Genomic DNA, 16,197 nt, shown 5'->3' with positions numbered 1-16,197 from the left:
AAAGGGTCTATTGGGGAAACGAAAAGTTGTAGCCCTTTAGCAACTTGTAGCTCACATGCACTAATATGCCACAGAACCAAAGAACAGAGAGGCTAGGCCTGCAACACATACATGGGAAGTGTGACTTCATTCTCTGCTAATATTGGTTTGCTGCGTCATTGATGTTCAGAATCCCACATGTAGAAAGTCGGTTTCTACCCATGGTGTTCTCTTTGTCTCTTCTCAGTCTGTCCAGTAACAATTTAGGCAACAAAGGTCTGAGGAAACTGTTGGAGTTCCTGCCTCGTTTGAGTAGCATCCTGGAGATCAAGTAAGATTCACACACAAAGTGATAGCAATAGGATTAATGACACACTAAAAACAATTTTAAAATATGAAAGTTAACCTGTGCTCTTTATATGAAAGTAACACACACCAGTATAAGGTTACATGTTGTGCATTTAATAAGAATGAGTGAACATGCCAGCAGGATTTTCTGTCATGGCTTCTGTACTGAAACAGGAGGAAGTGTTTTAATTGAGAGATGAGACTGTGTTGTGTTAGACAGAGCTGATCTAATCTTGGTTAGTTGGCAAAAGCCAGGGCTGTTATTTTCTCACCAAACAGGTTCCAAAGAAAATGTGTCAATGCTGGCAGCTACTTTGTTTACCCTGGGGCATTATTCAGTACAAATGGCTTATTTAGAGCTAAATGATGTCCTTCCCTCTGGCTTATTGTTTTTGTTTGTGTTTTTCAGTGCCAGAAACAATGGGATTGGCATGGAAGGAGTGATGATGCTGGCTGAGGCTTTGTGTTCCCATAACAACTTAACACAAATTCACATCGGGTACTCCTTGTTTTACATTTTAGGAACTTAATCGTTTTATTAGAGCAGCAACACAGTGGGCACCTGTTTCTCCAACGTGTCGAGCTGCCAGTTAGAACAGCTGATAACTGTTATTTAACGGTTACAATTTTAGTCTGTTTATAAAATACAAGTAAATAAGAAGCGTGTATAGAGATGAAATGACTGGGGAGACACTGGTCTTGTTAACATTAAAGTTGTGTTAAAATGTGCAGATGTGCAGATCTGATAGTGTACTGTTGGTTTTATAGTGATGGAGGCAAGGAGCAGGTGACTCTGAAGTTCTGCCCTGACTTTAGTGATGACAGTCAGCAGCTAAAGATGTTCAGGTAAAGTAAGCCAATAACAAGTTTGAAGAAAAACATACATTTGACATGTGCCTAATTTCAGCTTTCATTAAAATACAAACAGTTTGTACTTTGAAAAGAAAATACAAAAATATCCTCTGTTGTGCTGTAGGATACACAACAGCAGCCTCCTGCCATCTAATGTGACCACACTATGTAGAAGACTGACCAAGTGTCATTCCCACTTGGAGTTAGAGTAAGTTTAATTATTGTGTGTCCGCACAGTATTTTTATTTTTATTGTATTTATATTTCAGGAGTATGACCAAGCAGGTAGACATTAATGTGCTTTTATGTTGTGACAGTTTGTCTCACAGTACACTGAAAGACGAGGCTATTGAGAATCTGCTGAAGGTTCTGCCAAAGATGACATCACTGCAGAGACTCAAGTAAGATGTACACACATGCATGTTGTGTGTTAATTAGAAATTAAACATTAAATAATCATGGTCATGGTTGGCAATATCACCAAATAACCAGATGGAGGAGTTGTATACAAACATGGTAGAAATCTGTGGACAGTTTAAATATTTAATATTGTATTGACATTTATTGTTAGTCATTATGATGGAAAAATATATAAATGATGGCACAATCCAGACATGAGTCCACTTCAGTGACATCATTCTGAAAGGGAAAATATAATGAAGTGTGAACGACTGCCTGACTGGGCATCAGTGCTGAGGCTTTTGATGGAAAAAGCTTTTTTTTCTAACTGTGCTGAGTCTGCTTCACCACACAAAAACACGTTGTCATGCAGAGGAAACTTCACAAAAAATTAGTACAAGTCATTTAGAGCCACGGGACATTTCATATGGAATAATTTATGGAACAAAAATATAAGTGTTTGAACTGTGCTTAAAGATATTAATCCCTGTATTTATTGATCAGTAACCACAGTGATTTGATTACCTTCTCATTGAATTTGAAATCCTCTTCTTTCTCAGCGTCAGCATCACCTCCACAACTGGAGCAGTGATGTTGGTCAGTTGTTTGACTGACCAGTCCGTCAGTCAGCGAGTCACATCAGTGGAGCTCAGGTACTTTCCTGTGATGCATCTGTTGACATGCCACATTTGAAAATCAAAGTTTAATATTTTTCTGTATCCACGCTATCCATTCTGTGGTAGCTACATTCAGTAGGAGTAATTATGATAAATACGTCACTGCAGCAATTTTATCTGCTTTCTATGTTTTCTTCAGGCCTCATACTGAATCCTTCATCCATTTTGACAGTGTGAGAGCGAAACACATCAGATGCAGGTTTGTGATCAGAAATTGACATTTTTCTCTACTGGTATAACTAAAAACAAACTTGGTGGGTGTTTGTTTTGTTAACTGCCCAGTTTGTCACTTGTCCAAGCATTCATTGTACATACAGTATATCAGTATGCCAGTGTTTATGGTTCAGTATGAAAATGATCAGAAAACTCTGCCAACTCTGGCAGAAAGTTCTGTCTACCACAACTGAAGACGTTCCTTGGCAGCACATTTACAATTTCTCAAACAGTAAATAGCACATTCTCCTTCTGTGCTTTTATTTTAGTGTTTGACAGAAAAATACACACGACAACTTTACAGTTTGAGTCACCACAAAAATGCTTCCTAACTTAAAACCCTAATCTTGGTCTGTCTATCTATCTGTCTGTCTGACTGACTGACTGACTGACTGCCTGTCTGACTGCACACAGGTTAACTCATTTTAGCTTGAACAGTCACAACGTGGAAAGATTGCTCGAGATCCTACAGCAGAGTCCCCAGCTGTCTGACTTGGAGTAGGTGCAACCTCGAAACATACACACAAACCACAATCTTATTCATACATAAATGCACACCCACTTGCTGTATAAACATACCACTGCTTATTTATACATTATTGGTGCGGATGCTGAGTCATCCTTTCTTTTCCCTGCAGTTTATCAAGCAACCAACTGGAAGATGAAGGAGTGAGGCGTTTTTTGGCTTCTCTACCAAAGCTTAAAATAACCAGCTGCATCAAGTAAGATACATGTTGTGAAATATATATGTTAGCCATTTTCAGTTCTATATTCAGTTCTGGCAGAACAAAACAAACAGGAAGCAATACTTTTTAGTGGGTGCGCCTGAGGCTGAGTCCTCAGCAGTGGCTTTGGTTCAGTTCCGGTCAGTGGGCCCTTTCTCAGTGTCTTCCCTTCTCCTCCTCTTTCTAAAGGCTAAAACTTCAGGGGAAAAAGTAGAAAAAGGGGAAATTAAGTTTTGTCTTTTTTTTTTTTACTTTTTAGTCCATTTATTTAAAATTCAAGCCTGACCGACATATATTCAGCCAGAATGTTGGCAGATAGTTGCAGTTTAGTGTTTATGTTTTTATTTTTATGCATAATTATTTCATTTGCAGTAAAGTTCACTGTTCCAAATTTAATATAATATATTTATTGCCATCTTTGACTGCAAAGTTAATTGTTCAGCTAAAATATTCTGCTTTACATCATGTCTTTGTCACAACTCTTCAATAACTACATAACAACAACAACTACATAATTACGTAGAAAATGCAAAGGCATGGACAATACCAGTAGCAAAATTTAATTCAACCATATTTTTTTTAGTTATAACACGTGTGCTTTTATTGCTTTGTCATGTAAAAAGATCTTCTGTGAAAAGGTTTTTTTTGTCATGTTTTGTATCAACAACAAACATCACAGTTTGTAGATGCAGTCTCGAAAAATGGCTGACACTGATATAACACACAATATTTGATAATAAATGGGTTAAAAACAGAATAACTCTGCTCTTATCTTAAATGTGTCTCCATCCACAGTTTGAGCAACAATAACCTGACCCAGCATGGGCTGTTGGATGTGGCTAGCACACTGTGTACCTGTGATAACGTTTCTGGTGTGGAAGTCAGGTGAGTCTGGACATTGTGGAAATGACAACGAAGGGCCAAGAGCAGAAAACAAGAGAAGAAAGATGAATAATAAAGATAATAAAGATGAAGAAAAGTGTATGAATTAATGAAGTATTCATTCTTGTCTGTCTTTTTCTTTTTCTTTATGGACTTTCTGATGTCTGGTGCTAGTCTGGGAGCAGAGGAGAAATGTCTCATCTGGTTTGCACAATGTGATAAAACTCTCAGGTAGGACAAGGACTATCCAGATTCACAAAAGTATGATGTAGTAGCATGTCATTGGCTTTCAGTTTGGTGTAGAAGTTAACCTTCCGATGATAACCACATTACCACTGTACCCCTTTGAAGTATAGAACACAGTATGTGTTGTGTTCCTGTGTTCTGAACTTAGATTTTCCTGTGATTTTTTTCATATATTTCTACACATTTTAAACGTCAGTAGTTGAATTTCAGCACAAGATGCAAGCACTGACATAAAAACAGACAGGAAGTGTTAAAGTTCACTGAGCCCAAAACAAGCTTAAAATGTCCTGTATGCCATCATCACACGATGGCACAAGTGATGCTACAAAAGGTTAAAGCAAAGCCATTGTTTGATTTTAGCATTGTTTATAGATGGTTATTGGTCCCTGTCGGTTGTCTAATAACTGAAGTAATTTAAAGGTTTCAGTGCACATTGCATTCAGGTGGTATAAATGTTCTCATGTGCTGAGTTATTCTTTGTTTGTTCTCTCCCTTCTCATCTTTTCTGCCTCTCTGTCAGTGTCAGAGACTGTAGTTTGGAGTGTCACCATCTGGTCAGATTGGCAGAGATCTGTCCCAGCCTGACCAAAGTGGGGTAAGTACATCTCCATCTTTAGACCATTTTATACTGTAGCTCTCACTTAATGAAAAGCTTCTCCATGACTTCAGCTTGTAAATAATTTAAGAAAATGAGTGTTGTATTTTTTTCAATAAAATTTTAAAAAATATATTTGTTATATGTACAATGATATCTAAAAACAGATTTCTGTTGATACATGTTGTATGCAGAACACTGTCAAAAACTAGTGGGTAACTTGGAATATAAAAAACAAAGCTGTTGTTAGTTATTGTATTTTTTATCTTGTCATTTCTTTCTCAGCCATTTAAAAAACATTAATGATCACTCTCTGGTTGGTCAACAGGTTCAAGAACAATTTGCTGCAGCCAGATCAGATTGAAGACTTTGTGAAACTCTTGAAGAGCAGTGAGAGAGGTGTCAGTGTCAGGTGAGAAGGAATACAGTGGATGTAGCATGTCCTGTTGGCTCTGACAGGGGGTTGTCACAACAGTTGTGGGAATCATGTCTGTGTTTCTGTCCAAATAGCTCAAGGAAGTGTGTGTCCAACTGCTGAATTAATATTGTTGAAATACTGAGCTGTATCACACTGTCTTCCTTGTCAGTATTGACGAGTGTTGGATCAGATCTGAGGCAGCTGTTAGTTTGGTGTGTCGCTGTCTGGACCTCAACAGAAACATACACACAATCAAGTGAGATATGCAAATGAACACACACGCCCACACATAGGAAATCTATACTTTCTTTGTAGTGAAACACATTCAAATATTTTCAAACTTTCAGCAAATCATGTCTATTTTTATGTGTAACAGTACTGCACATACTTACTTTGCAGGGTTCACTCCACCATGCTGCATCTGTCTTTGATGAAGTCCACAGAACTGACTTCAGTCAGGTAAAACATTTCAAGTTGACACTGGAAGGCTGTTTTCACATTCATCTGCTAAAGGGGTTTAAAGTGTGTACAGTGTGAAGGATTTTGTGAGTTCACAACTACTTTGGAAGCCAGTCTATACTTTATCAGACAAATTATTATCCAAATTTTTATATATCATAAAATATGTCAGGAGGCGTATCTTAACCATGCAATTAAAATACTCATAAAAAATAAAAGTATTAAATTAATCAAATGTTCATGTGTTTTTGTGTTTTCAGTGATGACTCTGCAAATCCATCTCCATCAATGGCCACAGAGAAAATCAGGTACCTTTTCCTTTAACTGCACTATTCAAAGCATTGTAAAATTAACCTCTAAGTGATACATACAGTAACCATATCACAGTCCTGCTGTTCTACTGGAATAAGAGCAAAGTCATGTTAGCTTGCCATGCAAAAACATACATTTAGTTGGCCCTTATCACAGCATCTCCTGAAAATAAATAAAAAAGATTTACAGTTGAAATGATCACACATATTGACACTTATTAATTCCCTCAACAACCGTGGAGACCAACCTCTCCTCTCCTCTCCTCTCCTCTCCTCTCCTCTCCTCTCCTCTCCTCTCCTCTCCTCTCCTCTCCTCTCCTCTCCTCTCCTCTCCTCTCCTCTCCTCTCCTCCAGCCTTGTGGACTGTGCAGTAGAGGGGAACCAGCTTGCATCTATGATGAGCATCATCCAGAGGTGTCCTTTACTGAAAGAACTAGAGTTAGTACTCTCTGTTTTGTGTATGAATATGATATCCACAGGAGATGTATTTATACAAAACAGAAGAAACAAAGCTATATGAAATCATCTTTGTTAACATTATTCACAGGTTTTCCCACAACAGCCTGGGCCTGGAGGGAACTGAATTTCTCTGTTCTGTTCTGCCCTTGTTGCCAAATCTCACTTCTCTCAGGTGACAGCCTTTTTTTCCCCCACATTTGATACTTTTACTAATGCCTGTGTTAAAGCTGGAGGATGACAAGCATGCTTTGCTTGCTTTGATCTTCTGCAGCATTGGCTCCAAAGACACATGTGTGGTTGAGAAGATCTCAGAGGCCCTGCTGCAGGCTACATCCATTCAGTGCTTGAAGTGAGTGACACTTGTCTGGAGCATTTTCATCAAAGCTTTTATTTCTTTCTGAATTTTTGTCTGTGTACAGTGATCTACTGATATACAGTACTGATGATACTGATTTTTAATTTGGAGAAAGTTGAGCTGTAAAGTCAACAGAAAACCAACATTATCTAAAGTCTCTTTAATGCAGGGTTTGTCTTGAAAGTTTTGAAAATGCTTAATTCTAATGGCAGTGTTTTTAAGGTTAGGGATATGTTTGAATTTGAATACGCTCCTTGAAAAATGCTATCAGTGTAATCTGGTATTTCATCTATAAAATCATTCATGCAAACCAATTTTTTTTTTATATTTGTCTTTCATTTATCATATTTGTCATTCTTTGCAAGAAAAGTCCTCCATCAAAAATAAACAGACATATACATTGATTGCTGTGGGTGTAAAGGAATTCTGTCAATTTAATTTTAAATAAATTAAAGTTATATAAGCAACTCAGATATAATGAAAAAGGCTTGGACATTTTTGTAAGAAACTTGTTCTTTATGGGCAAAGCATCAAAGACTTTTACTTGTTGCCAGCTTGCCGGTTCTGGTCCAGTATTTCATGGCTATTTTTTGCAACGTGAAAAGCATTAAAATAATGTTAGCACTGCGTGGCACTGAATTTTATTTCACAACCAGCACAATAGTTTTGTGTTACATCAATGAATTGAAATGGAACCTTCCTTTTTTTCTCTCTCCCAGTCTATCAGGTCATGTGATTGGAGACAAGGCTGCTCAGATTATGGCCAGAGTGTTACCCCGTCTAAGATCACTGAAGTGAGTATTTAACATTCATCATAATAGTTTTTTTGTGTGTTTTTAATGTAGAATTTACTGAACATGAACTCCAGATATGAACATGTACATACAGTATACATGCAGTCTATGAAATTTAGATAATGTTAACATATGGCTTGTCTTCTCTAGCCTGTCTCATTGTGCGTGGTTAGCAGATGGGTGGCTGCAGTTCATCAAAGCACTAGGAGAGTGTGTCCATCTGGAATGCCTGTGGTAAGACACATGTATGCATGTAAATGAACATATGTGTGCAAAAATGTTTGAATACAAATGGACTGGCTACCATAATGTCTTGAAGCTCTAAGTGTGTGTGTGTGTGTGTGTGTGTGTGTGTGTGTGTGTGTGTGTGTGTACCCCAAGTCTGGACTCTTTTCAGGTGAATGAGGAGAGCACGGTGTGTCTGGCACAATCACTAAGGAATATCAGCTCTATACGCAGTCTCAAGTAAGAAGCACAGTCTGGAATTACAACTTGATACAACCTCATATAAGAGTTATTGGCATAAGACATAAGAATAGTTTATAAAGATTAAACTCTTAGAGACATTTATTTTTATAAAAAAAAATATTCAGAATGCAGCATCTGAAGTTTCCAAGTTAATTTTTTGTTGACTTTAAGCTTATTTAATTAACATTTCAATAACACAAAACCACATCATATCAAAACTCAACAACACAATCTCCAATCAACATCAGACAGAGGGAAGAAAATTAATGATAAAATAAATAGTTGAAGGTGGACTAATACAAAAAGAGAAATAAATACAATAGACTAAGATAAATGAAATAACAGTATTAACATAAAATGTTAAGTAAAAAATTGTGCCCATGTAATAATGTCCATATGTATGTCAACCTCGCGTATTCATGACAGTCGCAACATGAGATGTATCCACTACAGAGGAAATGTCTGTATGTTTACAAATGCACATAAGAGCATGTTGTTGACCTTTCCAAGTGATTTTGAAGGCTAATAAAATATAATGTTGCCTCATTTACTGTAGTCTTACTGTAAGTATTCATTTCCTTGGAGCTAAGCCTGTAAAACTATTTCAAGCAGACATCTTAACTTTTATCCGCTTGAGTCGGTCCAACTCTGTTTACTCACACACGTCTAGCACCGCTCTAATAATCTGATCTATTTATGATATCATGCATTTGCTGACACCGCCTCTGCCAGAACGGCTGCTTTACTGCTCACATTACAACCACTTTGGCTGCAGCTCATCATACCAGCGTGTCAGCAGCTCCACATGAAGCTCATCATAAATACCCCCCCCGCCACTGCTCCCTGTTCTCTCATAGTGCTAAGCTGTAAAATGTTACTCACTGACGAGCGGTGAGGTTGGAACTTTGATGGCAAAGGTCGCTGCTGTTTATGCAGCATATAAATACGTATCATTTTTACATTGATATAAATCCTCTTCACATGAGATGTCAATTCTTCCCCTCACTTAATGGATATCCACTCCTAGATTGGACCCAGTATAACAGTTTCACAGGGGGTGGGACTGCTTGGCTGAACAGTGCATTTAATCATTTGTGCAATTTGTGTGTCTGTCAGGCTTAATAAGATTGGACAATCGAGAGCAAATGATGTGTTGGATCTCCTAGCTGCTATGGAGGGACTCACACGAATGGAGGAGATAGAGTGAGTTTTTCACACATATGTAAAGCATGCTGCCCATAAACCTAATTTTATTCTGTCACACGGTAAAAGAAAGGTTGTCATCAGTGATGTTGGATGTGTTGTTTCAGGTTGGATGGCTGGTTGATGGCTGATAGAGGAATAGAGCTGCTGACCAGACTCCTTCCTGTCTGGACGGAGCTCAAGAGGATCAGGTAAGCAGGAAGCTCCTGTTGGGGGAAAATGGTATATAAACCCTATGATAGGCATTTTCATTACTGCATGGTCTTTTATCAACATGTTATTATTAATGTGCCCCATATCAGAAATGATTAGATACCCATGTTTTCTAGTATCTCGCTGTGCATTTTCTTATTTTATTTACTCAAATGAAATTGTTATCAAATGTTGCTTTGTGTCTTGTGTGAACTATTCAAGCAGCAGTTCTATTAGGGACAGGCAATTATAAAAGCAATGTATAAAATTAATTGCCCTTTCTTTTTCTCAGTGTTTTAATTGATATAATAATTTGCTGCTTTTGCATTTTTTGGTTAACTCAATAGTATAGTTAAAGTGCACCTATATATCATAGGCTTGTCCACTGTGTGGCCGTACTTCTATGACGTGACAATTGCTCAAAAAATACCGGCCATTTTATTAGACTGTCAGCACCTTCTTTATGGGGACCAGCTGTTTCCATTTGGCAGCAGCTTCTTCCTTTCCAAGTTTGGAATTGACAGCCTCAAAGTCTTCTGGCATTCATTACACGACGGTGTTGCTGTAATTATTTATTCATTACATTGCTGTATTGAATATGTTGTCCAGTGTCTTGTGGCTGCAAATTGCTTCATGGGTCCAGATAAATCCTGCATCATATGCAACCCAGCCTCTGTGCAATTAACCAATATAGAGGACAATTGTTTTATATTTTTCGTGGTCACATCTGCATGAGTTTTGATTGAAAGATGTAGTGTATATACTTTTATTTTATTTTTTTTTTTTTTATTTATTACTCAATCACTCTTTTCCTTTCGTTTGATTCTTGAGCTGCTGTAACAAGTGTGGGATCAGTAAAGTTTTATCTATCTTATTATCTTATCTAAAGTCAAGAAGTCCAGAATTTAGTGTCATCCAGTGGTAATATCAAAAAAATCACTGTGGCAAATAGATATGCATGCTGCCTCATACAAAACAAAAATAACTTATTTCACGTTTAATGTTGTCTGTGTGTATATGTATCGCTCTTCCAGTCTTCCCAAAAACCTTATCAACGACCAATCAGGAGACAAGTTACTGGAGGCTTTGAGCTGCTGTAGTCGTCTGGAAGAGCTACAGTAAGGACATGTTGACATTTTTTTATCAATGAAGCACCTTTTAAAATGTAAAGTTCTGTCATGTTTTTATTTACATTTGCACTGCTTGAATGTGAGACTACAGAAGTTGTATTACATCCAAGAGAAGAAAAATGGTGACTGGAGCTCAGTGATTGATTTTCAGCCTTTTGACACTACCGTGTCTTCATCAGAGTAAAAATGGACAAAGACGTAAGGCAAACACATACATTGTCAGCATAGAACTTGTGGACCATTATCATTGGATAACAAGTTGAAGAGGATCTATTGGATCTAAAATCTATTGGATAATGGATCCAAGGCTGCCACAGCCAATGTCCAAATGCCAGACAAATGTACAGAAAGTAAAAGTACAGCATCAAGCAAGTGTAATAAGTTGGGAGAAACAGACATATGGGTTCATTCTGACTTTACAAAGCTACCAACCACCAATACTGTGTCCTGGCTGTCTGCTCTAAGTACTCAGACAACAAATACAGCCACATACTGGGAAATAATAAACCATGAAATCCACATGTTGTCTGCATGCTGAAATGTCTCTGTGGTCTTGTTTGTGTTGGACAAACTAAGATAGCTTTAAAGATTTACATTTCCAAATACAAAACTACAAAAAAAAACCAAAAACAAAAAAACAGAAACTGTGCAGAAAGACCACAGCTCTGCAGTGTCATTGAAACTCTGGGAAATAGTAAAAAGGACTGCCAATCAATCAGTTCCTGTTTTTCCCTTGGAAGTTTGCTGTCCTCAACCTGAGTGGCATCTGTTTCAGCTGCATACAGCTGGACGATGTGCAGAGAACCATGTTTCAACTATATGACTCTTTCATTACTTGTTAAAGACTTCACAGTGTGTTCTCTGCTGGGAAAAATATAGTTTACTAAAGAACTATACTAAAGTACTATTTAAAGAACTGTGTTGATTTTGTATTATTTATTATTATGTTAATTGTAGCTTGTGTACTTTGCTTAAAGAATACAAATCAAAGAACAAGATTAAAACATCTGTCTGTGCTCTCTTCCAGTGTGTCTAGTAACTTTCTGGGTGATCTCACTGCTGCCAGGATGGCTCTTGTTCTGCCATCGCTGACGCAGCTCACTGTGTTAGAGTAAGTCATGCACACATTACAATTTCTTATTGACGTATTACATTTGTCAGATTTGTCCTGAGGTGTATGTGTTTTATGCATATGTGTGTGTTTTCTAGTATTTCTGATAACCACATTGGACGTGAAGGGTCTGTGAGTCTGTCCAAAGCAATAATGTGCATGAAGAAGCTCACCAGGATTCAGTAAGACTCTGAAGCTCTCTGATGGATGAATAGATTTGCTGATTATTAGTTTCATAATCATGAGTTTCTTTTGTTGTTTTCAGTCTGACCTCTGTTGGGACTTCAGCGCTGTGTCCTGTAGCTGCCAGTCTAGCCCACTGTCCCCTCATACAAGATGTGGGGTAAGCCAAAAAATGATTGTTTTTTTATTATTTTTTTATATATATAAAATTGTGAAATTGTATCTTTAAAATGGTATTATAATACAGTAGTATAGCTTGGTAAACATAAGTGTGCTATGTGCAGTTTTCTGGCATTAACATGGTACTGTGCATGTAGAAGTTAAAATACATGAACATATTCCTCTTGCACTTCTGATTTCTAATGTGAGGTTTGTCAAACATGATCTAAATATGAAGAGGGATTGTTTGTTTCATAATACCACACAACTCTCTGTGTGTCTGTCTCTAGTCTGGGGTGGAATAGCTGTGGTGATGAAGTGGCAAAGGAGTTGGCCAGAGTTATGCCTCTCTGTCAGAAGCTGACCAGAATAGAGTGAGTTTGTCAACACACACAGACACAATCACACTTGTCAGTTTTAGTTATTTCCACTTTTTATATGTAAGTATGATTTCATGTGTTGTTTTAAGGTTTGTTTTTCTGCCTGTAGCTATACCATTTATTTCATATTTGTTCATTTTGGCAGTGGTGGATGTAACCAAGTACTTTTATTTAAGTTCTGTACTTCAGTACAGATTTGAAGTACAGGGAAATATTGTACTTTTCACTCCACTATAATTATTTGACAGCTTAACAATTTGAGATTTTTGAAAACAAAACGTAAGAAGAGTTTATAAGATATGAAGTTTTGTTATTAATTAAGCCAACAGTTTCTACAAGTTCATCTGAAACAATCGATTAGTTGATTACACAGAAAACCAATTGATAACTATTTTGATAAACAAAATAGTGCAAAAAATTCAAAATGTTTCTTGGCTCCAGAAAAAGATTTGCTGTTTTTCCTTTTAATATTTTTTATTGATTTTTAATCATCTTGAGGTTTGTACTATTGGTTGGACATAAAAAAAAAACTTTGTGAAGTGTCACTTTTGGCTCTGGATAATTGTGATGGCATTTCTTACTACATTCAGAATTTTCACAATCCAAACAATCAATTGAATGTGTAGAAAATAATCAGCCGATTAATCCATAATAAAATGATCAGTAGTTATTATCCTATACAAAATAGTTCAAAATGAGCTCAACCCAGCCAGGGAGCTGGGGGATCAAACTCAGAACCTTCTTGCTGTGAAGCGGCAGTGCTAGCCACTACACCACCGTGCCGCCCGTGTTTATGATCATCAATTTCATATGTAGGTTGAAACGCAGCCATTAAGTGAAATAAAAACAGCTGTGTAGGAGGCTTAAAACTGGGTGAGGAACAACCAAACTCTGCTACCAAGGTGAGGTTGTGGAGGACAGTTTCACGTCACAGGTCAGACACCATGACAAGACTAAATTGATAAAAATGAACAATAACATTTTATATTTTTGAAAGCATTCTTACTTTACAGCATTTCTTCACACCTGCCTAAAAGTTTTGCACAGCACTGTATATTCACACACTTTTACTGAAGTAACATTTTCAATATGCGACTTGTCTGTATTCTTCATCTGCCACTGCATTTTGGATAGTTTGTGAATGAAAGTAACTTTTTTCCACTTTGTTTAAGTTCTCTACTGCAATCAGTAAAATGTGCTCTGTAAGATTTAGTTTTAATTGAGTTCCTTCTTTAGTTGACTTGTTCAAGACGATCACACTTAAAACACAGTATGTCTGTATATGTTTGTTTCTCCCAGTCTGGAGTCAAACAGTGTGAGTGTCACTGGAGTGGAGGCCTTGGTTCGAGCCTTACAGTCATGTCCTGCTCTGAAGCTCATCAGGTAAACTTGCTGTCATAGTGTCTCTCAGGCATGTTAAGACTGTCGATCTTGTTTCGTGCTGCACTGTCAGCTGATGGCATACTGAATACTTTGTCATTTTGCTTTTTTGACTTCAATTTATAATGCATTTTAAATTCCTGTTTTATATTTCAAGTCAGCTATATTTGGATTTTTTTAAATATATGTAAACATTGAAAATATTACATCTCCCAACACTTTTCAGGCTGTGGAGGAACCAAGTCCCTGTCAGTGAAGCTGAGAGGCTCAGGCTGAAGGACAGGAGGCTGAATTTCTCATCCACCTAATGTGAAATGTATTGCTGGATGGTGGCAGTGAGAAATAATATTCTAGTTCTTCAGTATCTGCAGAGGGAAATCACTCCTACAGTAAAGTTGTACTCTAGACAAAAATGAAAACAAAAAGATTTCCCCTGCAGTAATTAATATCTCCATATGATATTTTGTGTTTAAAAATTTAATCAGTTGTGTGCTGGATGACTGCAGCTGCTGGCATCTCTATTAATATGAAAGGTTAAAAGACCACTATGTGGTCCACTATGGGAGGGAACTCATTTAGATGTTAATAGTGTTTGTATATATAAAAAAAGAGTTCTCATCCCTTTTGGCATTTGCCTAAAGTGTCTTGAGTCCTTTTAATCCTAAGAGCTGCTTGCAAGGCAATGTAAGTACAGATGAATGTCTCAAAGATATTTTTAAGAAAAGGAACATTTTGAGCATATTTAAATGTATAACTATGCACTTATTAGCCCTTAGTTTCATGATGGTGAACTGGCGTAATCAGCTGACGGTGTCCCTTTTTCAGTGGGTTTGGTGATCCTTACATGAGTGTGTTACAGATATTACACCTGAGTGTTGAGCTTTAACTGGTGTGTCACCACCTGTGATATACAGCTGGCACACGTGTCTCTTCTCTGTCATCTATAAAGCTTCTGAACAGGACACATAGACGACCGTTCTTACAGTATATTATACCAATAATGTACGAAAAACATATCTTACTGTTTACTATCAGTAACAAAATGTGTTACTGTATGAATTAAAACTAAAGTCATATAAGGACAAGAAGTACAGTAAACTAATTAAATCTAGAATAGAATTACAATTCAGTACACCTAAAGGTGCCAATTCTGATATTGTAGGAATATTGTACAAGGCTTAAAAAGATTAAGTAAGTGAACTAAAGTGAAATTTATTCATTATTATTTTTTTAATTATATAGTTCTCAGTAGCTTACTAATAACAAAAGACACAAAATGGGTAATAGATGATGTTTGTACACTTGGAAATGGATTTAATTAAATAAGACACTTAAGAAACAAAATAATAATCTGAGACATATTTCTTTATTTTTAACATGACTGACAGTCCGCTTTCCGCCAGCCCACACCACCATGACGCTAGAGGCCATAATGTGAAGGGTTCCTTGTTTTTTTTTAATAAGGTTTCAGGTAATGAAAAGTACAACTGCTTGTATGCAGACGCTGATACACTGAGTCACTTTGCACTGTATTTACTGTATTTACGATTATTAGAGGCCACATGAGTGAAAACACAACAAATCACAAACCCACAGTAAAGGAAGAGTTGAGAGGGAGAAACCTCTCTGCTGTTTGCTCATTTTCGGTTGTGGTCTCTATCCAGTTTGCTTATTTATTTCTGCTGTTATCATGGAAAGAAATCATCAGGCCTTTGTAAGTTATTTATTTGGTTGTAATTCTAATTGAGTGTCAAATTTTTACATAAGTAAATTATAGATGCTAATAATTAGATTGACTCATTGTGTGTATTTTATTGCAGAAGTGGGGAAACACCACATTGAGATCAGTACAGATTGGAGGTTTACTGTGGTCATCTCTCTATTTTCTTGTTGCACTGATAATGTTGATAATAGTAATGTTTTTTATGATGCAAAGCAAAGCAAATGCACCTTATTTCTTCCGCTGTTCCTCTATGCATTTTTTTTTTTTTTTAGCTTTTCTTGTTCATTCAGTTTCATTATAATTTCTACGGAGACTTTGTATTTTAATTCACACAGAGATTTGTTATTGTTCAGTTTTTTAAGTTCCTTGCTCAGGTCGAGATTTGAGTTCTCACTTGACATATTGCTTCTGCCTTTGACATTCATTCCCTCTGACTTGCACTGAGATGTCATTTTTTTAGAATAAAAACGACTACCTTGAGATTTGGGTCTTTCTTTAACAACTTGCCTCTAAATTTAATTCCCTTACTCCCTCAAAACAAATAAAATTTCCATATA

General features: G+C 36.8%; 1 protein-coding gene across 1 annotated transcript in view; it reads left to right on the top strand.

Moving 5' to 3' along the window:
• The window catches only part of nlrc5 (NLR family, CARD domain containing 5), a 35,548-nt gene extending 20,477 nt beyond the window's left edge, over positions 1 to 15,071 (top strand). The window contains exons 23-53 of the mRNA XM_084733515.1: positions 227 to 310; positions 737 to 826; positions 1,096 to 1,173; positions 1,304 to 1,387; positions 1,496 to 1,579; positions 2,138 to 2,230; positions 2,394 to 2,453; positions 2,882 to 2,965; positions 3,106 to 3,189; positions 3,988 to 4,077; positions 4,249 to 4,305; positions 4,841 to 4,915; positions 5,244 to 5,327; positions 5,503 to 5,589; positions 5,733 to 5,792; positions 6,053 to 6,100; positions 6,458 to 6,541; positions 6,651 to 6,734; positions 6,834 to 6,911; positions 7,637 to 7,711; positions 7,862 to 7,945; positions 8,093 to 8,176; positions 9,296 to 9,382; positions 9,490 to 9,573; positions 10,609 to 10,692; positions 11,732 to 11,815; positions 11,914 to 11,997; positions 12,081 to 12,158; positions 12,448 to 12,531; positions 13,837 to 13,920; positions 14,144 to 15,071. Of these exons, the coding sequence (XP_084589641.1) occupies positions 227 to 310; positions 737 to 826; positions 1,096 to 1,173; positions 1,304 to 1,387; positions 1,496 to 1,579; positions 2,138 to 2,230; positions 2,394 to 2,453; positions 2,882 to 2,965; positions 3,106 to 3,189; positions 3,988 to 4,077; positions 4,249 to 4,305; positions 4,841 to 4,915; positions 5,244 to 5,327; positions 5,503 to 5,589; positions 5,733 to 5,792; positions 6,053 to 6,100; positions 6,458 to 6,541; positions 6,651 to 6,734; positions 6,834 to 6,911; positions 7,637 to 7,711; positions 7,862 to 7,945; positions 8,093 to 8,176; positions 9,296 to 9,382; positions 9,490 to 9,573; positions 10,609 to 10,692; positions 11,732 to 11,815; positions 11,914 to 11,997; positions 12,081 to 12,158; positions 12,448 to 12,531; positions 13,837 to 13,920; positions 14,144 to 14,225 (2,482 nt within the window). The 3' untranslated portion in view covers positions 14,226 to 15,071. The remainder of the gene's footprint in view (positions 1 to 226; positions 311 to 736; positions 827 to 1,095; positions 1,174 to 1,303; positions 1,388 to 1,495; positions 1,580 to 2,137; positions 2,231 to 2,393; positions 2,454 to 2,881; positions 2,966 to 3,105; positions 3,190 to 3,987; positions 4,078 to 4,248; positions 4,306 to 4,840; positions 4,916 to 5,243; positions 5,328 to 5,502; positions 5,590 to 5,732; positions 5,793 to 6,052; positions 6,101 to 6,457; positions 6,542 to 6,650; positions 6,735 to 6,833; positions 6,912 to 7,636; positions 7,712 to 7,861; positions 7,946 to 8,092; positions 8,177 to 9,295; positions 9,383 to 9,489; positions 9,574 to 10,608; positions 10,693 to 11,731; positions 11,816 to 11,913; positions 11,998 to 12,080; positions 12,159 to 12,447; positions 12,532 to 13,836; positions 13,921 to 14,143) is intronic.
• The last annotated feature ends 1,126 nt before the right edge of the window (positions 15,072 to 16,197 follow it).

Source organism: Lutjanus erythropterus, chromosome 13, assembly GCF_056507025.1.
Source record: "Lutjanus erythropterus isolate fLutEry1 chromosome 13, fLutEry1.hap2, whole genome shotgun sequence".
Classification (NCBI taxonomy): domain Eukaryota; kingdom Metazoa; phylum Chordata; class Actinopteri; order Lutjaniformes; family Lutjanidae; genus Lutjanus; species Lutjanus erythropterus.
Note: the sequence above shows the minus strand (reverse complement) of the source record. Positions and strands in the feature narration are given on the sequence as shown.